This window comes from Hemiscyllium ocellatum, chromosome 15 (assembly GCF_020745735.1).
Source record: "Hemiscyllium ocellatum isolate sHemOce1 chromosome 15, sHemOce1.pat.X.cur, whole genome shotgun sequence".
Classification (NCBI taxonomy): Eukaryota; Metazoa; Chordata; class Chondrichthyes; order Orectolobiformes; family Hemiscylliidae; genus Hemiscyllium; species Hemiscyllium ocellatum.
The window spans coordinates 33,265,417-33,289,255 of NC_083415.1; the positions used below are offsets into that span (position 1 = coordinate 33,265,417).

At 38.2% G+C, this 23,839-nt stretch overlaps 1 protein-coding gene across 4 annotated transcripts in view; it reads right to left on the reverse strand.

Moving 5' to 3' along the window:
* Positions 1 to 211: 211 nt before the first annotated feature.
* LOC132822743 (extracellular sulfatase Sulf-2-like) overlaps positions 212 to 23,839 on the reverse strand; it is a 309,760-nt gene continuing 286,132 nt past the window's right edge. For all 4 annotated transcript variants that reach the window (XM_060836041.1, XM_060836038.1, XM_060836039.1 and 1 more), the window contains 7 exons: positions 20,573 to 20,638; positions 13,551 to 13,723; positions 12,377 to 12,519; positions 10,919 to 11,042; positions 9,479 to 9,512; positions 5,738 to 5,791; positions 212 to 1,173 (listed from right to left, as the gene is read on the reverse strand). In XM_060836041.1, coding sequence (XP_060692024.1) covers positions 1,143 to 1,173; positions 5,738 to 5,791; positions 9,479 to 9,512; positions 10,919 to 11,042; positions 12,377 to 12,519; positions 13,551 to 13,723; positions 20,573 to 20,638 — 625 coding nt within the window. In that variant the 3' untranslated portion in view covers positions 212 to 1,142. The remainder of the gene's footprint in view (positions 1,174 to 5,737; positions 5,792 to 9,478; positions 9,513 to 10,918; positions 11,043 to 12,376; positions 12,520 to 13,550; positions 13,724 to 20,572; positions 20,639 to 23,839) is intronic.

The following is a 23,839-nucleotide window of genomic DNA, read 5'->3' on the forward strand; positions in this document are numbered from 1 at the left end:
AGTGCAACAAATCCTTGATTGAGGAAAAAGAAAACATATCAGAAATGCCAGTATAGAAGATTGCATCATTGCAACAGATGCAAATTATTTTATTACACAATTAAGGATTTATTTTTAAACTCATCTTGTTATGCTGAAATTTAGCCAATTTTAAAGATGTGGTTTCAGATGCTGATTTCAGTAAGTTAAAAATCAACTTCAATCGGTCGAATTCATGAATTTGAACGAATCAGTATGAAACAAGACTTTAAAATGCATCAATAATTAGTCAATCAAATGGTGCAGTTTTAAAGATGAGGCTTTTTTTCTGATATTATTGTATGTAGCCAGGCATTCCAGTTTGCATTGACTTAGCTTCACTAATAAACTTCATTGATGGGTGTAAAAGTTGTAAGTATTTACAAGATAGAATTCTAAGTAATGTACAGACGCTGGTCTTTCTAAATGTGCATCTCAAAGCTGTCTATACATAATGACGGCAGAGGCTGAACAAATATGCAAGTCCTCAAACAAAGCAGATTTCTCAAATTGGGGCTGACAGTTGATAAAACTATTATTAACAATTTGAATATTCACTTCCTTTTCACTTCAAACAAAACTTTATTCTAGAAAGTCTTCACCAAACAATTCATCCCTTCCATTTTCATGCTTGTACATTTATTTCCCTTGTATTGATTTTGACCACTGTCGCAGTCTTACAAAATTTCCTTCACCTCACGTTATTTTCCAAAATAATGGAAATGTCTTGTAATCAAGGTGCTCCACCAAAAAATAAAATTGCACCTTGCTCCTTTGCTCCTGCAGAATCAGCCAGTTTCTGTAAGTCAAGTGAGCTGCATTCCAAAATGATGGCTTTGAACAAAATGAGGCATTACTTTGAGTTATAGCAGATAGTCTAGCAACCAGTGGAAGAAGCATTCCACCTTCATTTACATAAATGATCCTTGATAGTTTACTTATCTATTCAAATTCCCCAACAGTGCAAACATTCTACCTACATCAGCCCCCTTAGTTTATTCAGTCTTCAAGGCTAAAATTGAAATTCAGTTGATAAAGGTATAGGCTTTCACCCTGTCTGTATAAAGTTTCAAGTTGTTGCCAGTTGATGCTGCTGAAGGAATCAGCTTTTTTTCCCCAAGAGTCTATCCTTCCCAGCCTTCCCAAAGTTGTCCTCTGAAATTAAACACAGAACAGGCTCAAAATAAATGTACAGCTGGGTTTTAACACATGTTAACGTACAAAAGAATAACCAAGTTGGTGCTGACAACATCTCGAGACAGAACATATCACAAAGTCCAGTAAAGTAAAGGGTTGTTGTAATGAATGAAGGAAAGATGGTTTACGCTGGGACACAATGGTCATGAAACTCCAATTGGGGTGGAGAACCCTATTTCCAATCCTGATCAGAGAAAAAGCACTTACTTATAGTTTGATGACTTCTACACTGGAAATTCCTGGAGAAGAGCCTTCTATTAAGAAACAATGGAATCCTTTCTGGGAATCATCATAGTCAGCAGTGGAGAACATTAGCATGGAAACTTTGTCCAATTTTACAGCAGTCTGTGAGCAGTGTTCTATGTCTAAAGGTCCTGCAATACATCTACTGTGAAAGGGTAGGGTGGAAAAGAAAGGGTGGGTGAGGAGTAAAGTGCCAAATACATGAGAGGTGGGTTAGGGGTTATACACGTGAATGAGTGGTTAGGGTAGATCAAGAGATTAGGTCAGAGCGAGAAGGCTATTGGATTTGGAGGAAGGTGGTTTGATCAAGATAGTGATATTGAGTCAGCGTGGGGGGGCAGTTGCGGTACCAGTGTTGTGTGTCAGATCAGAGTACATGGGTGTCATGTTGGATTTGTCAGATCTTTGGGCAGGTGGTATGTGTGCATGTGTGCATCCATGCCTGGGTCAGGATTCAATTGAATAATCACCCAGGAATTACAGTAGATTTTTAACCCTCCAATATTTCTCGTGTAAGTACCAACTGAACCAAAGCTGACATAAAATATACAAAAAACTTGGTATTAGTTGAGGCTAATTGCAATGTCATATGGAATAATTGTGTTGTTGACTTCCATCAGTTGGCGAAGTATGAATAGAAAATAAACATGTGGATTGGTTGGGCAGTTTTTTCCCATTCTAAATAAAAATATATTGTTTACTTTTAAAATGTACTGCACTTTATTTTTGTCTATTCTAATTCATGAAGACAGCACATTTTACAAATCATTTACATTGAACATGGAACAGTGCAGCACAGGCCCCTCAGCCCACATGTCCGTGCTGACAATGATGTCATTCTAAACTAATCCCATCTGCCTGCAATTGGTCCATAACCTTCTAATCTGTTCATGTACCTGTCTGAATTCCTCAAACTCTGTTAATGTATGTACGTCTATTCCAGGCACCTATCACCCTCTGTGTTAAAAAAAAACTTTCCTTGCATATCTCCCTTGAAACTTTTCCCCTCTCACCTTAAACTTATGATCCCTAGTATTTGACATTGCTACCCTGAAAACCCTTCAAAATCTCTAATTGTAAAAGGACTTTATTGAAGGCTTCAAGTGGAGATTAACTGTCAATCAGCATTTTCAACTTTCTGGGTGATTTCCTTGGGATCAGCAGTATCAGGATTTCTGCATAGTCCCAACGTATAGCTCTTGTTTATGCTGACGCAACAACTGTCAGATGTGTTAAACTATAGGTTTCATGCTTGCCTTACCCTGAGGAACATAATGCACGATTCTATTTTTAAAAAGTGACAATTACAAACAAGCATCAAAAGAACAACGACAAGAATCCCAAACATGCCCCTCAATTGCTCCTATAATTTCCGGTAGCCCATTTTTTACATTCTAACATTTCACAATAGGAGTGGAGGTCCATCTTATGGCCAAGAAAAAAATACATATGAATATCCATAGGTATAGGCCATATGATCTATCAAGCCTGTTCCACTAAATAATAAAATTGCTCTTGACCTTTGGATCCAATTCTACTCTCCTGTCTGCTCTCCATATACCCTGATTGTCAGAGACCAAAAATGTATCTATTCCAATCATAAATGTGTTCAAAGATGAAACATCAACAAACCTCATGGATATCACATAATAGCGGAAACCAAAGCAGCACTGATAATTAGGATGATAAGTTAGCCACTATTTTTAGATTACCACAGACCTGCGTCTGTCATGCTGCAGGCTTCAGAATTTATCCCAATATGGGAGAACTCAGAATGAGAAAAACAGTGCAAGTTCCAATACAATAAGGCAAGTAAATTAATCAAAGCTTATCCGTTTTTCAGCAGCCTCCAGTGATCCCTAAAAACCATGGATTAGGCTGCTGCAAACCCTGACAAACTGAGTACAGTATACTCTTCAGTTTTTGTCTAATTTGATATCAGGCTCTTTCTACAGGGGTAAGTTCTAATTGGTACTGCCCAGGGGCTTCTCATCTATTCTAAGCAGGCATCTCAGGTATTTGGAGGTCATTGGAAATTTCTTTGCCAGAGATAATGTCATGCATTTCCCCAAAAATTAGCTTAATCAGGGATTAATCACCCCCTCCATGCTAAATTAGTTGCATTTTTTTTTATTTTTAGGATGTAAGACAACCAAAACAATGGAGGTGTATTAAGTGTAAATATGAAAGATGGTTAGTAAACATTGCTACACCAACAGCACTTCAAATAAAAAAAAACAAACTCACAAACTTTAAAAATGCATGCAGTATTTTAGCAGGCTAATCCAGAAGAAGAGAAATAAAGAATGTTTTGAGTTCTGCTTCACTGAGAAATCAGTACTGGTGAAAAGAAAGGTAAAAGATAATTGTTAGGTTTATGGAATCAGAGTGAAACAGTTACTACACATTCTACAGTACAATGTAAATCAGTGTATTTTTGCTTTGAAAACAATGTTTAATCTGATAAAATTCTTGCGTGCCGCTTTACACTCCCTGTTAGATTTCAGTACCAGCTAAGTTTAAAAAAGAATTTCTAGCCCGAGGGACTGAAAAGTTTTGGGGGCCCTCCATATATAGAACAGAAAACAGTACAGAACAGGAACAAGCTCTTTGACCTTTCATGCCAGGTCAACCAACATGCCATCCTAAATTAATCCCATCTGCCCATATTGCTCGATCTTCTGTCTGTTCATTTGTCTGTCAATATTCTCCCTTAAAACATTGCTACCATATCTGCTTCTACCACCTTCTCTGGCAGTGCATTCCAAGCACCATACTCTGTGCAAAAAACGTTGCTTTCGCATCTTAATCCTACGTCATTTCCACCTTTGGAAAAAAAAAATCTGATTATGCATCCCATCCATGCCAGTCATAATTTTATGCAAAATGCAATTGACTGTCTTGCAATGTCAGCCATCAAAACAAATGTATAGTGAAATGGATAAAGAGAAAGCATTTATAGACATAAACATTTATGACCATAAAACAAATTGTATCACAGTATATCTGTGGGAACTGATCTAACAACTGGATGCAGTTTTTCTGTATTGTGCTAAGTTTACCAGGCTCATATACCTGTGCAATAATCGTAATTATTACAGTGTAAAACTTTCTCTGACATTCCATGGGTAATGTTTAACTATGGATGATATTATTTGGAAATGAAAAAAACAGATTTCATCAAATCTACCCAATCACACCTCATTGAATGGACTTCCATTATTAATATACCTCTCAACATCTATTTGTGCCATTAACTCTGATTAAACAGTTTCCAGCTGACTTTCCATCTTCCATCTGTAACCAGTTTGACTAGACCATCCACCTTTGTTTCCACATCCCAATATTTTAATAACTAATAAATGAATTTGCCCACAGACTGACAACAAAAAAGAAACATATTTTGTGGGCTCTGTGTCATTTATTTCTGAGACAAATCTTGAATTCGTGGATTTTAAAGAGTACAGATTTAATAGATGGATGCAGTTTTTCTATATTAGGGAAATTACAGGATAAAGTTGGAAGCTGATTTACACTTTCCCAAAATACTAGCACACATTTCCTCAATAATGACAGATTCAACTTCCTTCTAATACAGCTAGGTCCTATTGTCCTAAACTTCATAGTTTTTCTGATCTTCTGTTCTGTTAATTCAGACCCTACAAGCTGACTTTGAAATTCTGTGACTTGTTACTGTGCTTGTACTCATTTCTCATCATTCCTCCCAAAATGTTTCCTCTCTTTGCAGTACAAAGCTGGACCCCATTGCATCTATATCTTCGCTGACATTTCCTCATTCCAAATAGGGCGAGTGGCTTAACATTGTTTTGAATGGCTCTAATCACTTCCATTCTAATTCCTGCTAGCTTTTTTTTATTGGTAGTTGTTTATGGTCTATTATAATTGATCATCAGTAGGTTTCCTATCTAGTCAGTTATAAATATGTCACTGCTCGACAAACGTAGGAATTGAACAAATCAAATGCAACGGTGATGCTTTCAATTTCAGCACTTCTAAGTTTGACAAATGCTAAGGACTATATTTAAATAGATATAACAATTCATGTGTAAGTAACTGTTTCTTTGAATGGTCTGTACAAGTACATATTTTATATTTCAGTAAATCTCAAAGTTTTATTAATTTGATTAAAAAGAGAGAGAAGGTGTTGCATTAGTCCATGCTGATATCAGGCTTTGCATGCAAAAGAAAAAATAGCAAGCAATTGTTGAAGTAGCAGAGCTGTAGTTAAATCTGTTGGAATATTGCTCACACAACTCACAAGGACTTGGTGTTTGGTCTCTTCGTTTTGGGCCATTTCCGGCGCTGATATTGCCTAGTATTTAAGCAGCAAAGACAAAGCAAAGCTTAGCATCTTAAAGCATAAACTGAAAAAGGTGACCCGTCAAAGTTGTTGTGATAATATAGCCTTCTTGGTGATACCTTAGACTTGAGATATTAACTTCCATTCAAGATTTTGATGCAAATTCAAATAAATAACGAATAGAGTAAAAGCACTTTAAAAGTAGAATACTTTCCATTCTTACCAATATCTGGCTTTACCTAATGTCTTATTATATCATGTAACCTCAGTTTGATAATTCCATGTTTTATGCATAAAGGACGCTTGCAAATCTGAGATGAAGGCATATTGGAAAACAAGTTCTGTGGGGTAGAGGTGCTTCTTTCAAGAAATAGAATAACCCCAAACTTACACTTGTTGGTACAGATGCATTGTTAGTCAATAAAATAAATTAGTTAGGACATTTTCAAAATAGATACAGCAAAGCATATACATTGCAAATTTATAAAATTATCTAAGCAAAATATGAATAAAGTACTCATAACATTGTATTGCATCATCTAAAAATTTGTTTTAAGAGACCTGTATAATGGAAGGCCAACCATATACTTAACAGTTAATTAGTTTGGACGTCATTCCATAATAAATCAACTTTGCATGCAATGTCCAATTTTGGGAATGAACTTGATTCTGTTCTGCAACAGACATCCTTACAAATTTAAAACCATGACCCTCAATAGTTTATTTTACATTTAACAAAAGTTAGGGGTTGGAGCAAGTCTGAAATGTTAAATGTGTATTTGTTTGCTTCTTATTCGGAAGATTTATATTTTGCTTGAAGTTATCTATTCCAGTATTAGTTTGCAAAGAATATGTTCAAAATTAACACATGTAAAGTAGAAATTTTTATCCTAAAATTTAATCCTTTCAATTTTGAATTAAAAGAAACTTAACATTTCGTGGATCTTTAATCTGCACAGCAGATTAAAATAATTAGAACAAATATTGGCAAAAAAACTGAAAGGGTGAGATAAATTGAGAAGCAGGGTTAAAGAATAGAATGAACTGTCCCTGATTTTTAGAGCATTTGTTTCAGATAGAGAGGTAGGAGGAGATAATGTTTCAGAGAATATTATTTCTATCCCAGTGTTCTCCTTTTCTTGAAGATTGGATGGCACCTGTCATGTATATATAGATCTCTTTCTAATGTTGTGCAATAAGAATGTTATTCTAGGTGGAGAGTATATGTTTAAAGGGACAGATTAAATTAGGTATCGAGATAGATTCAACGAAAATGGATATGGTGTTCAAAGATTGGCAAACTGAGACTGAGGGTCAGTTTCTCACACCAATGTGCAAATGCCATAAGAGACTCGGGAGGAAGAGTAATGCAGATAACTCAGACCTTACTAGAACCAGGTGAACAGGCCTAGCGAGACGGATCGCTGTTCTGGGGCAGCTTTGTGCCTGAACTAAGAATATGTAGTTTATGACTTCTTTGCTCCTTAGACAATTCCAGGGACCGAGGATGACCTCCTACTCAGCAGTTGTTAGTCAAGGTGGATAAGTAATTTGATCTGTAGGCTGCCAAAGATGGGACAGGTGAGTGGGCAGCTTGGATTTTCAGATGCTTTTTCCACTGCTTCTATTTGGTCTCCCATGGATTTGTTGGAGATGCTAAATTTGGTTAGCACCTTCATAGACTCTTCTTCATTAGTTTGAGTGGTCCTAGGCAGAGATTCTCTCGCGTTGGTGAGGAGATTGCTTATTTTCTGGGAGTCTTTGAAATTATCATCAAAATGTTTCCTTTACCTTCCTAATAACTGCTTGCTGTGATGAAGTCCTGAGTATAGAACATGTTTTAGGAAGCTTGTGCCAGACATGGAAACAACGTGGTCTACCCAATGTAGCTAACCAGTATCTCAATGCTGAGGATATTGGCTTGAGAGAGGATATTGATATTGGAGTGCTTAGCCAGTTATTAAATTTGAAAGAGTTGGAGAGACATCACTGATGCTACTTCCCCAAGGATTTGAGGCATTTGCTGAGCATATCCATATCTTTGATGCACACAGAGGGACAGATAACTCTGCAGTCCTGTAGACCATGAATGTGATGCCAGTTTAAGATTTTTATCACCAAAGACTCTCTTTTTCAGGCAGCTGAAGGCTACACTGGCATTGCAGAATTACAGATGAAATTCTCATTGAGGAGCTCCAGAGATATGAGAAATTATCCAGTCTATCCAATGGCCCACTGTCATTCCTGAGAGTGAAGGAGCTGTGTTGGGAGATGGAAGGCGGCTGGTAGATGACCTTTGTCTTCTGAATGGCTTCTGAATTTCTACAATAATCTTCCTTGAATACATTGCTGATGGTGTGGAGCATGGCCTCTTCAGTGTATACAATTTACATAACAATGAAATTACAGATTACAGGCGCGTACACAATATGGAAATGACCAGTGGGTCAGATGGCATCATGCTTAATGCAACCAACTCATATCAGCTAGATTAGAAATTATGATTAGAGATATTTGTGGACAAAAACTTGCCAAATCCATATGATATTCTTCTATTATTTTAATGGAGGTACGAGGTTACGTTTAAAATAGTGAACAGAAAAATAGTGCATTAAATGTTTCCCAGCTGAATTCAATAAACATTTTTCTCCTTGTGGTAATGAAAATCTCAAGATTAACTGAGAAGCAAAGCATAAACACCTATTCAACATGACAGGAAATTATTTTGAAGGGTGAAAAATGCCTTATCAGTTTCCAATTATCATGGTCAACATTTTAATCTCCAACACTAGCAGAAATTATTACAAATGACACAAAGTGGAGGGAACATTAAATTTTATTGACCTGCCAGTGCAGGGAGCAGTGGAGGTCAAAAAACCTGGAAATCCAGGGAGATCTGGATTATTTTGCACATTGTGGGATTTTTACCCAAGGCTTTATAAACACTGGATCAGAGGCCAATGACATGACACTGTGGACTTTTCAGAAGGGAATCAGAGGCGTGGGAGCAGAGCACAGTGGAGACTGGGCTGCTTGATGGAAAGTGGGGGCTTTGGTGGATAAGAGGCTTAAGGTCGGTAAGGAGAATGGAGGTCAATTGGGAAGATTAGTGACCTGGGGACACAAGAGATTGACCACATTCCCCAGGCCTTCAAAAGGTAATTAGGTGGACTCAGTAACCTCGAGTCAACGGCCTGGGAGTAGTGGAATCAGACCTCAGTGGGGATGTTTGAGGCAGATTGATGGGATTTGAAATGGTGTCTAATTTTGTGGGTTGGATGAGATGGATATGCTGGGCCCAACAGATAAGTTGAAAGGTACCTAGCTTCTGATGCCACAGTCCCTTACTTGAATTTAACTGGTAGATTTCCTCCAGACTAGGGAAACATGGCTATCAAGAATTACATTTTAAATAGCAAACTGAAATAAGACATAGATCTCACTGCAACATTAAAAATGCAAACCACATCTTAGGAGTAGGCTGGTTGCCCATTTTCCATCTTGAATTCAATTCAAATTAAAAGTAGAACCGGAGTAGGGATTCAGATTTTAATACTCGTGTCTCCCGATGGAGTGGTGGCTTAAAGTCTCCTCAAATACTATAATGTTGATTGAAAACAGGTAGAAATGTTCCATAGTAAAACAAAAAATCAGAGCTCCATTAGGTGAAAGGAAATAAGATTTATTTTTTAAAATTACCTGTATTGATTAAACTTTTCTTCATCTTTTCCTCCTAGACAGGGAAGAAAAGTTTTGTAGAACAATTAGGAGATCAGTAGGCAGATTTAAAATTAAAGCTAAGGAGTGACATTTTTGGTCATGTAGGATGGGTGCAAACAATCATGTTTGACAACAATAGCACAGAGAGATTGAGGGTATGGCCTGCTCACTCCCTCAGAATGGCCAGTTGCCATCAGGACTGGAACAAGCCCACCCTGTAACACATTGACATAAACTGACAGAGGATTTGACCTTTACTCCTCAGTATGAGAATGCCCCGCCCTCAGGTACTGCTGTCCAATCAAATGCTGTTCACTCGTAGGTACTGCCAGGGTTGTAAGGGGCACACTGGAAAATCACTACTGCCTCAGAAAAGTAAATTCCAAGGTTTTAGGGAAGGAAGAGATTGTATAATGCAGGGAAATGGCTTGGGGGTGGTGCTTGTGGATTACACAGAACATGAAGTGCAGGGAGTGGGGTTGGGTAATATCTTGGGTTGAGGTCAGGGGGTTGAAAATTGCCGATGCATGCAGGGTGCCCCTGAATGAGCAACCCCACTTTCTTACTGCTCTTTTCCAGCTAGGCTGTAAAATAAAAAATTGACCTGTCCACTCCCACTTGACTGCCCATGTCAGCTACATTATGGTGTGTGCAGGATCATATCCAGGTCAATAAGTCTGGTAGAATGCTTCGTTTCCATTATTTCCTTATTTAAATATGCAAAGAGGGCTGCCAATTCCAACACATCTAGTGTACTGTGGAGGCTAGTTTGGGAACAGATATGAAGGCATCAGACTTCATATGAAGCCAGCTGGCATAGGCTAATTACCTTCCATCCACCAAAAACATGCCCAACTAACGAGAGAGAAATCCAGCTCAAAGTAGATCATGCACATGTGCAAGAAACCAATGTTAGAAAAAACACAAATACGAGCTTGGAGTACAGATTTTTCATATATTTTCAATTTATAGGTCCAAAGTCTTTTAAGCTAGTTCATTGACATTTTACTGAGATTTATAACAAACTCTTTAGCCCTTTGACTAATTTAATCCCTGTGAAAGTTAATATTGATGGTGTATGGAAAATGAACTCCAACTGTAGTTAATTATTCTGACAGTGTCAGCCATAAATTTTAATATGGGCATTAACTTCTGAATCAATTGTACACGTGATGCAAAAGTTAATGGCTCCCTAATGGAAATACCAAAGGTAATTTGAAATGTACCTTCAGAACAATAGTTTAACTGAATTACTAACAGCTTTTTTATTTTTCCATAGTGAGATCTACAAAATACAAACTTAAAGAACATGAATAATCTTGACATGGATTTTGTTTTGGATGTTTTTTTTTTACAAGATATAGCAGCAACAGTGCATGTGTTATATTCGGTCACAGGAATACTGGTAGGTATCTGTACCTGTGTTCATATTTCTGGTCCGTGGATTACACTGTTTAAAGCCGCGGCAGGTTCGTAATTCCATAAGTTGTACATGTAACTGGTTCAAAACATCTCGATCTAACGTATTCACTGCATTCATCAGCTATGAACGGAAGACAAACTTTGATTAAAAGAGAATGCTAATCATTTATGCATTAAAACAATTTAACTTGGATAACATTAACAAGGATAACACATTACGATTCCACTAACCATTACAGGACATGTGCAATGCACACTGATAACTGTTCGCTCCTCTGCTTTCAAAAATTACTATTGTATAAGCTACAGTTCAGTGCCAGTGTAATTTCTCAAGATGCAGTTTGGGAGAGTTCACAGACGTGGCCTCATATTACTGAGTAAAGTGTATCAGATCCCGTAACCAATTTGATTAGTTTGGTGGGAATCTATAGATAGCATCAGCTTTAATCAAAATTTGCTCTCATCAGTGTTACTTGGATTTTATTTAAAAAAATCTCATGGGACCTGGGTGTTGCTGGCTGGCCAGTATTTATTGCAAACCCTGATATAATCTTGAACATCTATACCAGGTTACACTTCAGTTGTCTCTTTTCTGTTGAGAATAGCTCCAGCCCGGTATTTTTCTTGACAGGTTAAAATCACTCATTTTAACAACTGTAGTAAACGTAGTTTGCCTTTAGCCAGTGGATCCAAATCCTTTTCATAATTAGGAAATCAGAACCGTTCATTGTACAAGAAGTGTGGTTCAATCAAGGTTCTCAAACCAACTGTCTAAAGCAGACAATTAGTACCTTTAAGGACGTGAGCTGATTTTCATAATTGTGCAGGAACAAGTGCTGAGGCAAGGGCCCTCTTGTGTTACAGTGGTAGTGTCCTTACACTTGGACCAGGAGGCTGGATTCAAGTTCTACCTGTTCCAGATGTGTATAATAACTTCTCTGAACAGGTCAATTGGAAAAATACATTAATTAAAAAAAAAGTAGAGGGGCATGATGCCACAAGTAATTTGCATTCAACCAGACTGCCATTAGTTGTGAACGGATGGAACAGCGTAATATATTAGATTCAACCTTTGTGTTATCCTGAATAACCTGCAGAAGACATTTGAAAATTTGCGACAGAACATCTCAAACATCACTGCGTGCTGTTGGAGGGATTTGCTAAACGCGGAGCACCATTAATCTTGTGTCACTTAATGGAATATCATCTTTTTCATTCAATTTTATTTTATTTCAAGCAATTCACTGCTTGGCCACTCAGTTTCCATATCAGACTGAGCATATAACAATTACAAGTATGTAATGGAAATCATAAGTATAATCAATTTGCACAGATTTTGTTGTAACTTCTATCTTTTGTAAAAATTCTAAAATTAAGCACAACGCTGGGAGGTAACTAGTATTATTTTCATTCAATGTATTGCAAAAATTTAGTGAGTTGATGATTCTTGCTTACCTGGTAAGGATCTGTGTTGAGGTCAAAGTATTCCAAGAAACCAGTGGCAAACTCACAGAACAGGAAGTTGTGGGTCTCATTGTAGGTCCTCAAACACCAGTAAGTGTTGTTATTCGCACTGGTACAAGCACAGAATGGCCCCACTAAAACAGGAGATGATTTTAATTAAAAAATAATATGTCAATGTCCAGGTGTGATTTGCACCCACCTTCATCGTTTTGTTGCTTCTAATGTCTCTATGATCGCTGGATTTCAGATCACCGTGTTCAAGATCAGATTGTAGCTGCTATGAACCATTATTTTCTCATTTTCAAAAACCAAGACATTTTATTCAGCTCTTGCTAAAATCTTTGCACTTGTCATCTCACTCAAACAGATTTAAGCAGTGAGTAACTTCACCCTTCTTCAGCAAGAGCAGAATTTCAAATGCCTGTGATTTCTAATAATGAAATTGTATTGTTCCAACTCCATAATGCTATCAATCTGGCTCTACTATCATTGATGCACTTATCCACATCATTCTTAGCTTTACACTGGATATCAGGAATTCTTTTGCTGCTGGTCCCCAAGTTGTATCCCAGAGAAATTTGATTAAAACTCAATTTCCTGCATTCCACATGCCCTAATCATACTTGTCTATCAATCTCCTCTTTATTCATTTCCACTGACTCTATCTTCTTACGATCGTCACTTCACATTCACCAGATACATAACCCTTCAGTACTTCATTCAATCCTACCTTCTTAATCTCCTTTAATATTATAACTTGTTTTTTTTAAAAATCTTCCAAAGTTTAGCATTCTGTAAATGAATCCATACTCTATTCCATATTCAATGGTAGAGGCATCATTTACCTTAGTATGATTCTCTGAACTCATCTCTAAACCTCCTGCACCTTGCTTGTTCAGCTCTCACCTTTAGGCATTTTTATAAAGCTCACTATTTTTATTACACTATTGGTCCATTCTCCTAATGTTTTCACTATTCTTTAGCGTCACTCTCATGCAAAACCCCTTTGAATATTTTCTCTGTTAAAAACTTCAATTAAAAAAAATCAGTTATTTTTCTTCTCTTATGGGATTCTCACTGCAGGTGTTCCACACAATTCTCATTCTTGTAGGTCTGGTTATATCCAGACCAGTTTAGGGTACAGTAGGCAGCCCTGTGATCTTACATGTCCAGTATGGGGGTGTCTGCCAGTGTTGGTTGTCATGTGTGAAACAAGTGAGACCAGGCATACTGCATGTATCGTTATTTCGCAGTCTCTTCAGCATTTTTCGCAGCTTCTTCCTTTTTCTCTCGTCCTTAAACATCCAAGCATTTTCAGTTTTATCCTGGTTTCCTTTCCTACAGTTAGGAACAGAAAAGGGAACGACAGCTCAGCATACACTCATCACTTTGACACTTTTTAAGCACCCATAAAATTCTTCCTTCAGAATTAATTTTGTTTAGTCTTTTACTTATTGAATTCAATAATCATTAAGTTAATATTTCTGGATATTCATTAGGTCTAAGAACTTAAAATAAGGCAGTTAACATAAAAAGGAAGCTCAATAAGTCTTCTATTATTTTGTGAATAGTAAGCCGATGTTAGGAAGTGAGGTGGGGGATATTAGAAATTAACAGCGTCATACATATTTCAAGGAACAGGAAAAGGCCTGAATACCTAATTTCATACTCTGCATTGATGCTTACAAAAAAAATCCCATCAAAATATCAGTAGGAGTGGATGTTATGGGGATAGGCTGAAGGAGAGAAATTAAAGAGACATGGTGGGTGGTTGCTTTTCCAGATTAGACAATGGTAGGCATTGGTTCAAATGACTGGTATCAAGGTGTCTATTTTCAAAACTTTCTGCCAAATCTAAAGGTGTGAAGAATACCAAGGATGATGCGATGATACCAATTGCTAGCAACAGGACAAATTCTAATAACATGGGCAGACAAGGGAAGGTGGTGACATAATGATAATTTCCCTGGTTGAGCAATCCAGAAAACCAGGATAATATTCTGCAGCCATGGATTCAAACTCCACCATGGCAGATGGTGGGTTTTGATTTCAATAAAAATCTGTAATTAAGAAGTTAGCCTAATGGCAACCATATCGATTGCCATAAAAACCCATTTGGTTCATTTTAGGAGGAGGAAATCTGCCAATTTTAACTGATCTAGCTTCCAGAAGCATAGCAACGTAACTGACTCTTAACTGCCCTCTAGGTAATTAGAGATGGGCAGTAAATGCTAGCCTCCCAGTGACACCCAGAACCCAAGAATGAATTTTTATTTAAAAATGGCAGTTGGTATTTAATGCAGAGTGGTGAGAGTTGATACATTTTGCTAGAAAGAGCAATACATATTAATGACACGGTCATTATTAAAAAATTGATGATCTAAGAAATGTACAAGTGAAAAGTAAAGTCACCATTGTCCTACTATACCATAGGGCCTGGAGACAGTAAGGACTCCTCCACTATCAGAGTGAGGCCAAACATAAAACTGGAGGAACAACACATGGTATTTTGCCTGGAAGCTTACAGCTCAATGGCCTCAATACTGACTTCACCAGCTACAAAATCCCTCTACCCCCAGCCTATCCCATGTCCAGCCGCCCTCCTCCTTGCTTCCCTGACCCAACTGAATCTGTTAAAATACATATTACTATCACAGTTCTAAGATCTCTGCAATGACAGACGGACCGAGACAGGGTGTTTGTGGTTATGCTATCTGCATTGAGCTTTGAAGGTAGCTGAAATTACGAGTGTGTAGTTAGCAAAGCATATGGGATCTAGAACTTCATAAGTAGAGGGACGAAAGCAAAGAATTTATTCTCAATCTTTATAAAGCCCTTCTTCGTGCACAACTAAAATATTGCATCTAGTCCTGGACTTCACCTTTTAAAGGGTCACATAGTCCTTGACAGCATTGCCTGAATGGTTCTCTAGTTGAAAAAATTTGAAGAAAGCTGGGTTGATCTCCTTGGAGTAATGAAGGTTGATTGGGCAGAGGTATAAAAGATTCTGACAGGTTTAGATAAGATAATCAAACACATTTTCTTTGATTCACTAATAGTACAATCATATGACCAAGAATTGCAAAGGGGATGAGAAAAAGAACTTTTAGGTGCAATAAGTGATTACAACTTGGAACTCTTGGACTATAAAGGGTGACAGGCGTGGAGATAATGAAATGATTGCAAAAGAGAAATTGGTTGAAAAACTTCCAGGGCTACAGAGATACAGCAGGGGAATGGAATTTACCGCATTGCTCTGGAGTTCAATGGAGCAGATGGCCTCCTTCAATGCTGTCATGACAATGTGATAGTACAGAATTATTTGGGGGTCAGTTAACCCAGTCAACTGGACAGCTGGTTTGCAATGTAAAATGATGCCTACAGTATGGGCTCAATTTCCACACCAGCTGAAGGAGTCTCCTTCTCTACCTCCACACCCCATGCATGAGGCATGACGACCCTTGGTTAAACCACAGTCAGCTGCACTCTCATTAGAGAGGGATGTGTGGTATGAGGCAATTGATATGGAGCTGGAAAAGCACAGGTCAGACAGCATCTCAGGAGCAGGGAAATCAACATTTCGGGCCGAAACTCTTCATCAGGATGGGGGAGAGGGAGGGGAGCCGAGATGTAAATAGAAGGTGGTCGGCAGGAAAGGTAGGTGGTGACAAGTGGATGCAGGTAGAGGGTTATTGTGATTGGTCAGTGAGAAGGGTGGAGCGGATAGGTGAGTAGAAAGGTAGACAGGTTCGGTCAGGACAGGGAAGCAAGGAGGGTGTGGCGGCTGGACATGGGATGGGGCTGGGGCGGGGGGTAGAGGGATTTTTAAGCTGGTGAAGTCAATAGTGAGGCCATTGAGCTGTAACCTCCCAGGCAAAATATCAGGTGTTGTTCCTCCAGTTTATTTTTGGCCTCACTTGGACAGTGGAGAAGTCCTTACTGCCTCGAGACTCTATGGAATAATAGGACTACGGTGATGTTACTTTTCACTTATACATTTCTTAGACCGTCAATTGTTTAATAAATTGTTGGAAACAAACAATGCTGTTATCATGCTTGTTAGCACTACAACAGATGTAAAAGTACCTGAATATGATAGACTATATTGTTTAATTTCTACCTTTTCCATAAACTTTTCTGAAAGCATTCCAATGTGATTTGCGTTTATTTTTCTGCATTATCTACAAACAGATAATTTCACACACAACTTGTTGAAAATCTAAAAATACAAGCTAAATGTTTGGATTAGTTTAGTGCAATAGACCTCACTGTCATCAAGCAAATGTTTATGACTAATTTGTGACTCTATTCCTGGAAAACAGCTGGCAGAGTCAGAGGTTTGGCAGGCTTGTGAAACTATTTTTTAATAGCATAATTGTGTCACTTTTGAAAGTAATCACAATAATCATCATAATAGCATAATCGTATAATTATACATGTTTTTGCATTTAACTTTGTTGAAGGACTGTTTTACAGGATATTTCAGACATATTGAGACAGATTTTCAACTTGCCCTAGCTTAAATCTACATTTACAGAATGTTCAATTTTAAAATCTTCTCCCTTCTCCTTTGTGAAGATCAGTTCACCTTAAATGTAAGCAATTTCTCCAATCAGCAACCATTCCTTAATCAGTTTTAGACTTGGGAGGCATATGTACATCACACCATTAACAGATGGAGATTAGTCACTTTATTTACTATCATAAATTTCATCCTCCATGATTGTGTTACTTTAAACATTCTTCATCTGAACAAAATATTGTACAAGCAGTTTCTAGATCAATATTTCAGAAACACATGTAAATGAAATGTTCTATTAAGTGTTAACATCCACTTTCCCTTTACAGTCAGCGTACGAGAAAATGACGTGAGGAATCAGATCCAAGGAGGTTTGGAACATTTCCACAAAATAAAGGTCGGCATTGCAAAGACCGCTGTAGTTATATAGTAACACCAATTACCTTTTGTAAATGGGTTTAGTTAAAGGGTAAGTTGTCTAAAGTGAGAACAGCTTCCACCAAGCAGAGGAGATTGAAAATGTGGATGACGACTGGTTGGCCCTCCATTTCAGAAAAAGAAACAGAGAGCTCTCAGACTGTCCTAGCAGAAGGAGGAAGAGGTGAGAGGTTAGATGTTCATGGTGAAGGAAAGAAAGTTAGCGTCAGGAAATTGGAAATGATAAAGTGAAAGGGAGTATACGTAGCTGGGAAGATAACTGGGGGAGGGGAGAAAAAATATCAGGACAAGACATAATCAGTTCAGTCAGGCTGGTGAGGCTGAAATAATGGGGCTATGGCTAATCAGAATAGTCCCATTTGTGAAACTGGAGAAGGAGATGAAAACTGCTGTTTGGTGATGGGCAAAATACAACATTAGAGATGGTGGATAAGAGGTCTCCAGAAGAGATGAAGTTAGTGTCAGATCTGGAGAGGATGGATTGATGATTTGTGGTAGTGTCAGGACCAGGCAGAAGTTGTTGGAAATGTTGGGGAGTTACTGCTCTCGCCCTGAAATTTGTCAACTACCAGCACCACACTTGTCACCAAATTTGGTAACAATGAACAGACAGCAGCAAATTCAGCAGAAGACAGGTTAAAGTGAATAAAGGGAGGCAGGAAATTGAGATGTTTGATAGCATTACTGTAGAAAAAAATATGAGATTGTAAGAGGATGAAAGATGGTTTCAAGGTGGAGGGAAAATACTTAAGGTGAATAAAAGAAAGTATAATGACTGCTCTCTCAGCAGATTAATTGGAAAACCAAAGGTAACAGATTGAAAAACTTAACAGCTCAGTTGACTTGACAGCTGCTTCGTGAGAAACAGTGACAACAACAGTGTAGGTTCAATTCCTGCACTGACTGAGGACCATGAAGGACTCTACTTCCCCTCCCCTCACTTAAGGTGACCCTCAGGTTAAATCTCCACTACTGACCTCTCTCTAACAAAAACTCTATAGTCTGCTAGAACTATGGCAGTTTTAATTTTGACTTGCCATAGAAAGTTGAGTAACTAATAGTGCAAGTACCCCTTTGAAAATGTGATTCTTTTTATGATTACCAATAGCCTTACTTGTACAGTAAATGATCAATTAAAAATTTAGAGGATCGCTCCTTCAGAAGATTGATTGTCAAACATGTGAAAAAAAGATTGCCATGAAAAGTCTAAATCTTAATCCCAGGGCAATAGCTTTGAGTTCCATGTGAGGTAGTGGTTTATTTTTGTCTTATGCATTTTTAAAAAATGATTTTGTTTCACAGTTAAGATTGTACAATTTTGGTTTCCAAGATTGCCTATTACCCTCATAACTGGATGTAGATGAAAAAATGTGTGTTTGTTTTTGTGATAGCAAAAACCTGAATGCTTACAAAAAAGGTGTTGCAGTTTCTCTTCCATTCATCAATTTTATAATGCAGGAGACAGTATTAAAAAATTGAAAATAAGCAGCATAATTCAGTAACAGAAAGCAAAAATTGCTGAAGAAACTCAGCAAGTCCAGCAGCACCTGTGGAGAGAAAGCACAGTTAACATTTTGAGTCAAGTGATCTTTCTTCAGAGCTGGGAGCCACAGTTTCAGGGCTATCTGCCTTCAAACAGCCTAATGAGGCTGTTTGCACATTAGTAGAAAGTGCATCTCTTAGCAGTAAAGCATAAATCAAATGCAGCCAAGATTCTCAGCTCCATCAGAATCTCGGTTAGTAACTGGACAACACAAAGTTACAGTGTTTATTTCTGCTCCATGTCTTTCATGTTGGAAACACTGTTGGAAAGACTGTTGGAAAGATGAAGTCAGGAAAACAAATTTCTATCCTTCCAATTTCTAAACTGGTTTAAATAACTGAAATGGTTGATAAAATAAAATTGTTGGACTGTTCAACAATAGGAGAAAGTGTCTTTAAAATTAAATTGTAAAGCAAAGCTGCTCAGCTGGATATAAAGAAACTAATTATTTACCCTTTACAAAGTCTAAAATGTCTGTTAGATGGGCCAAGGATTTGAAAATTCTATTTCAAAGTGCAGAGTATTTTCCAAAGTTTCTCAGAGCTTATTTGCAGTCTAGTTCATGACGATGACGATACATAGCACTCTCCATCTAACAGTCATGACCTGGAGATGCCGGTGTTGGACTGTAGTATACAAAGTTAAAAATCACACAACACCAGGTTATAGTCCAACAGGTTTAATTAGAAGCACACTAACTTTCAGAGCGTCGCTCCTTCGTCAGGTGGTAGTGGACCCACAACCACCTGCTGAAGGAGCAGCGCTCCGAAAGCTCGTGCTTCCAATTAAACCTGGTGTTGTGAGAGTTTTAACTCCATTTAACAGAACAGCATATCATTTGGATATAATTAAGTTTCATTTGAAATTCAGTACCCAAGAGTGAGTATACCTCATTTTCTCGTAATTTTGCCTAGTCCTATTCCAGACTAATCTCCATCATTAACAATAGCAAATGAAAGCTTCATATGCTTGTACATTGCTTTTCTGTTTGTTATTATCCACAGTAACTATTAATCAGTGTGTTACAGAAAGCTGTTGATAGCTGTTTCTTCAATAAAGAAAACATTATTCAGCATAGTATGAAATTTAGTTTTACAACAGTTAATTGTTAGCATGTGGTGTAAGGTCACAGAAGCAATATGATACTTTGTTAGTTAAACTTTGGATGAGGATTTCAGATTATTGTCATCAAAGTGTCAAAGCAACAAATATTCAAAGCAACAGTTTAATAATAAGGTTATATTTTCAACAAATTTGATTATGACATTTCCCCATTTAATTGTATCATGTCTATAGTTGATATTTTCTAATTGATCTGTTCGAGATGCAGGTGGAACTCAATTCTGGGCCTCCTAGCTCAGAGGTAAAGACACTGCCACCCTGCCACAAGAGCGTTCTTAAAGCCTTTGATAGACTTATTTGAAGCACAAAACTAAAATATGTTCGCCAAAATTTTCGACTCAATTGTCGGTGGTCATTGGGAGAGTGATTCTCCTCAACTGAATACTGAGCAGGCACACAGTGCTTGTGAAAAGCCAGACAAGGTTAAAGTGGGGTGATGGAATGCAACAGTTTTCTAATTACATAAACCCTAAAATAAACGAGAGCTGAGGACTACAAATTTGATTTGCAAAGAATCGGATGTTCTGGACAATGTCACTGGACTCTTGGGAGTCTTCTTACTTACTTGAAGGGATGATTAGCTCCTTTGTGCTTGAGCTTTCCTTTCGTTCCCTTATGTTTAGAGGGAAAACTATGACAAAGAACATAAAGAACATAAAGAAAATGGCAAAAGGCATTTTACAAGCAATGGCATTAAATATGTAAACAGCTAATCTTTACAAGTATCATCAATCTCTTTTCCCCAAGAAACTATACTTAAAGAGTACTTAATTAAAGGTTATGGATGCTATTAGAAGCTGTATGTTACTGTGGCCTACACCTCTCCAGCAATGTTTATTGTAAACACTTTGAAATGAGATTGAATAATGTGAGTCCCCTTACATCAACTTAACAAATCCCAGCCACCATCACCAAGTTTTCTTAAAATCATTTCCATCAGAAAGTATGGTTGAACACATGATTACCAGTAATGTACTGGTTGAGAGCTCACTAATGGTTTTAAGATCCTGCAAATGTCCATCATCAATATTCTTTTTAAAAAATCTAAAGTTGTCTCCTTTTACCAGGTGAAAACAGAAATGCATAAGAAATATGTGTAGCAATAGATTAAGCAGTGCCTTGACCTTGCTCCACCATTTAAATATGAACATGGCTGATTATCTACCTCAAGTCTGTTTTCCTGTTGTATCCTTTGATCCCCTGAAAGTTGAAGATGGACCGATAGATTCCAAAATATAATCAGTGAAGAAATATCAACAAATCTCTGGAGCAGACAACTTTGAAGATTTGTAACTTCTTCAGTTCACTCCAAAACAACCAACACATTATCCCTGTAGCTGAGCCTCCAAGTCTAGATTCTGAAGTCACAGATAATGACCTCAATATCAACCTTGTCAAACTCTTTCAGAATCTTTTAACGTTCATGCAAATCAGCTCTCATTCTTCTTAACTCTCAGTTTAATCATTACAGGACAAATCACTTATCTCAAGAGTCAAAATATCAAACACTGACTGTACCATCCTCAAGTCAAACATACTCTTCCTTAAATAAGATGACTCAAAAATGCATAGAATATTCTCTGTTTGATCACACCAAGGTCCAATATTATTCTACCAAAACTTCTTTCTTCTTGTTATTCAATTCCCTCGTCATAAACCCTGCTGGTTCTCAGCTACCAGCCCACCAACCTCCATATACAGCGTATCATCCGCCGTCATTTCCGCCACCTCCAAACGGACCCCACCACCAGGGATATATTGCCCTCCCCTCCCCTATCAGCGTTCCGAAAAGACCACTCCCTCCGTGACTCCCTCGTCAGGTCCACACCCCCCACCAATCCAACCTCTACTCCCGGCACCTTCCCCTGCAACCGCAAGAAATGCAAAATTTGCGCCCACAACTCCTCCCTTACTTCTCTCCAAGGCCCCAAGGGATCCTTCCATATCCGCCACAAATTCACCTGTACCTCCGCACACATCATCTATTGCATCCGCTGCACCCGATGTGACCTCCTCTATATTGGGGAGACAGGCCGCCTACTTGCGGAACGTTTCAGAGAACACCTCTGGGACGCCCGGACCAACCAACCCAACCACCCTGTGGCTCAACACTTTAACTCCCCCTCCCACTCCACCAAGGGATGAACTCAGATTTCTCCAGTTTCCTCATTTCCCCTCCCCCCATCTTGTCTCAGTCGAATCCCTTGAACTCAGCACCGCCTTCCTAACCTGCAATCTTCTTCCTGATCTCTCCGTCCCCACCCCACTCCGGCCTATCACCCTCACCTTGACCTCCTTCCACCTATCAGATCTCCATCACCCCTTCCACAAATCCCTCCTCCCTACCTTTTATCTCAGCCTGCTGGACACACTTTCCTCATTCCTGATGAAGGGCTTATGCCCGAAACGTCGAATTTCCTGTTCCTTGGATGCTGCCTGACCTGCAGCAACACGTTTTCAGACCTCGTCATAAAAGTCAACATTCAGTCATTTTAAATGCTTGCTGTACCTGCATGCCAATGTCTGTGTTACTTGGGAAAATTCAGCCTCTGAGCATCAGCATTTGAGCATTTCATGCCTTTTAAAATATTGCCATGTTTATCTATTCATTTGACCAAAATGAGTAACCTCACACTTCTTCATTTTATACTCCATGGGTCACTTTGTTGCCCACTTATTCAAGTTGTCTAGATCTCTATACAGTATGTCTTCTCCACAACTTACATTCTACTTGTTTTCATATAGTCAACAAACCTAGATACACTACTCTTTGTGACTTCAGAGCTATTAGTATAGATCATGAATAGCTGAGGGTCTAAGACAGACCTTGATGACACTCCACTAGTTCAAGACTGCCTACTTGAAAATGTTCCATTTATCCTTACCCTGTGCTAATCAATCCTCCAACAGCATTATGCCCAAATCTAAGAGCCCTTATCTTGTGTATTAACCATTGTGTGTGGCATCTTACAGAGTACCTTTTGAAAATCCAAATATTTTGCAACTTCCATGTTCCACTTATGTATCCTACTTACTATATCGGTGTGTAAAAAAATAAGTCTGCCAACCAATTTTTCATTCATACAATTAGGTTGCCTCTATCTAATAAATCACATTTTAAGAAAAAAAATTGCTTATGTTCAAATGAGCTTTGCCTAAAGGCATGTCCATCAACCAATGTCTGTTGATGTTTTATCTTGAGGCGGTCTCCTTGGCAAATTCCTCAGTGGCAGTTTTGCATTGACTTTCACTCTCAGGGACAAGGTAAGGAGGTATGTCCCAGCACCACCTCAGAAAGAATGGGAGTCAAACCCGATTGTTGTCATTGTTCGGAACCACACTTAGCCATACAACCAAATGAGCTAATGGCCTCCAAGTGTGATATTAAACCTTCCTTAACAATAGATTCCAATGTTTGGCTTATAATTGATACAAGGCTAATTGGTCTGAAGCTCCCTTTTTATGTTTTCCCTTCTCCTCTGAACAGCAATGTTAAATGTATTAACCTCCAAACCATCAGGACTAGTTTAGAATCTAGTACATTTTGGAAAATCATAACCAGAACATCCATAATCTCTGTGGGTTAGAACCCTAGGATGTAAGCTATCCGATCCTGGGAAGTTTGGCTCATAGCCCCTTACACTTTTCTAATTTTTCCTCTGGTGATGTTGATTAGTTTATCTTCCCCACACTTATTAGCTCCTTGTCTACCATTTGTTTTGGTATATAATTTCTGTTTTCAAGGAAATATTACTTTCTCAACATCCCTATCCTTTCCACATTCCCCTTAAAGTTTTCTTGTCCCTGCGCTCTAAAGATCCAACATTTATTT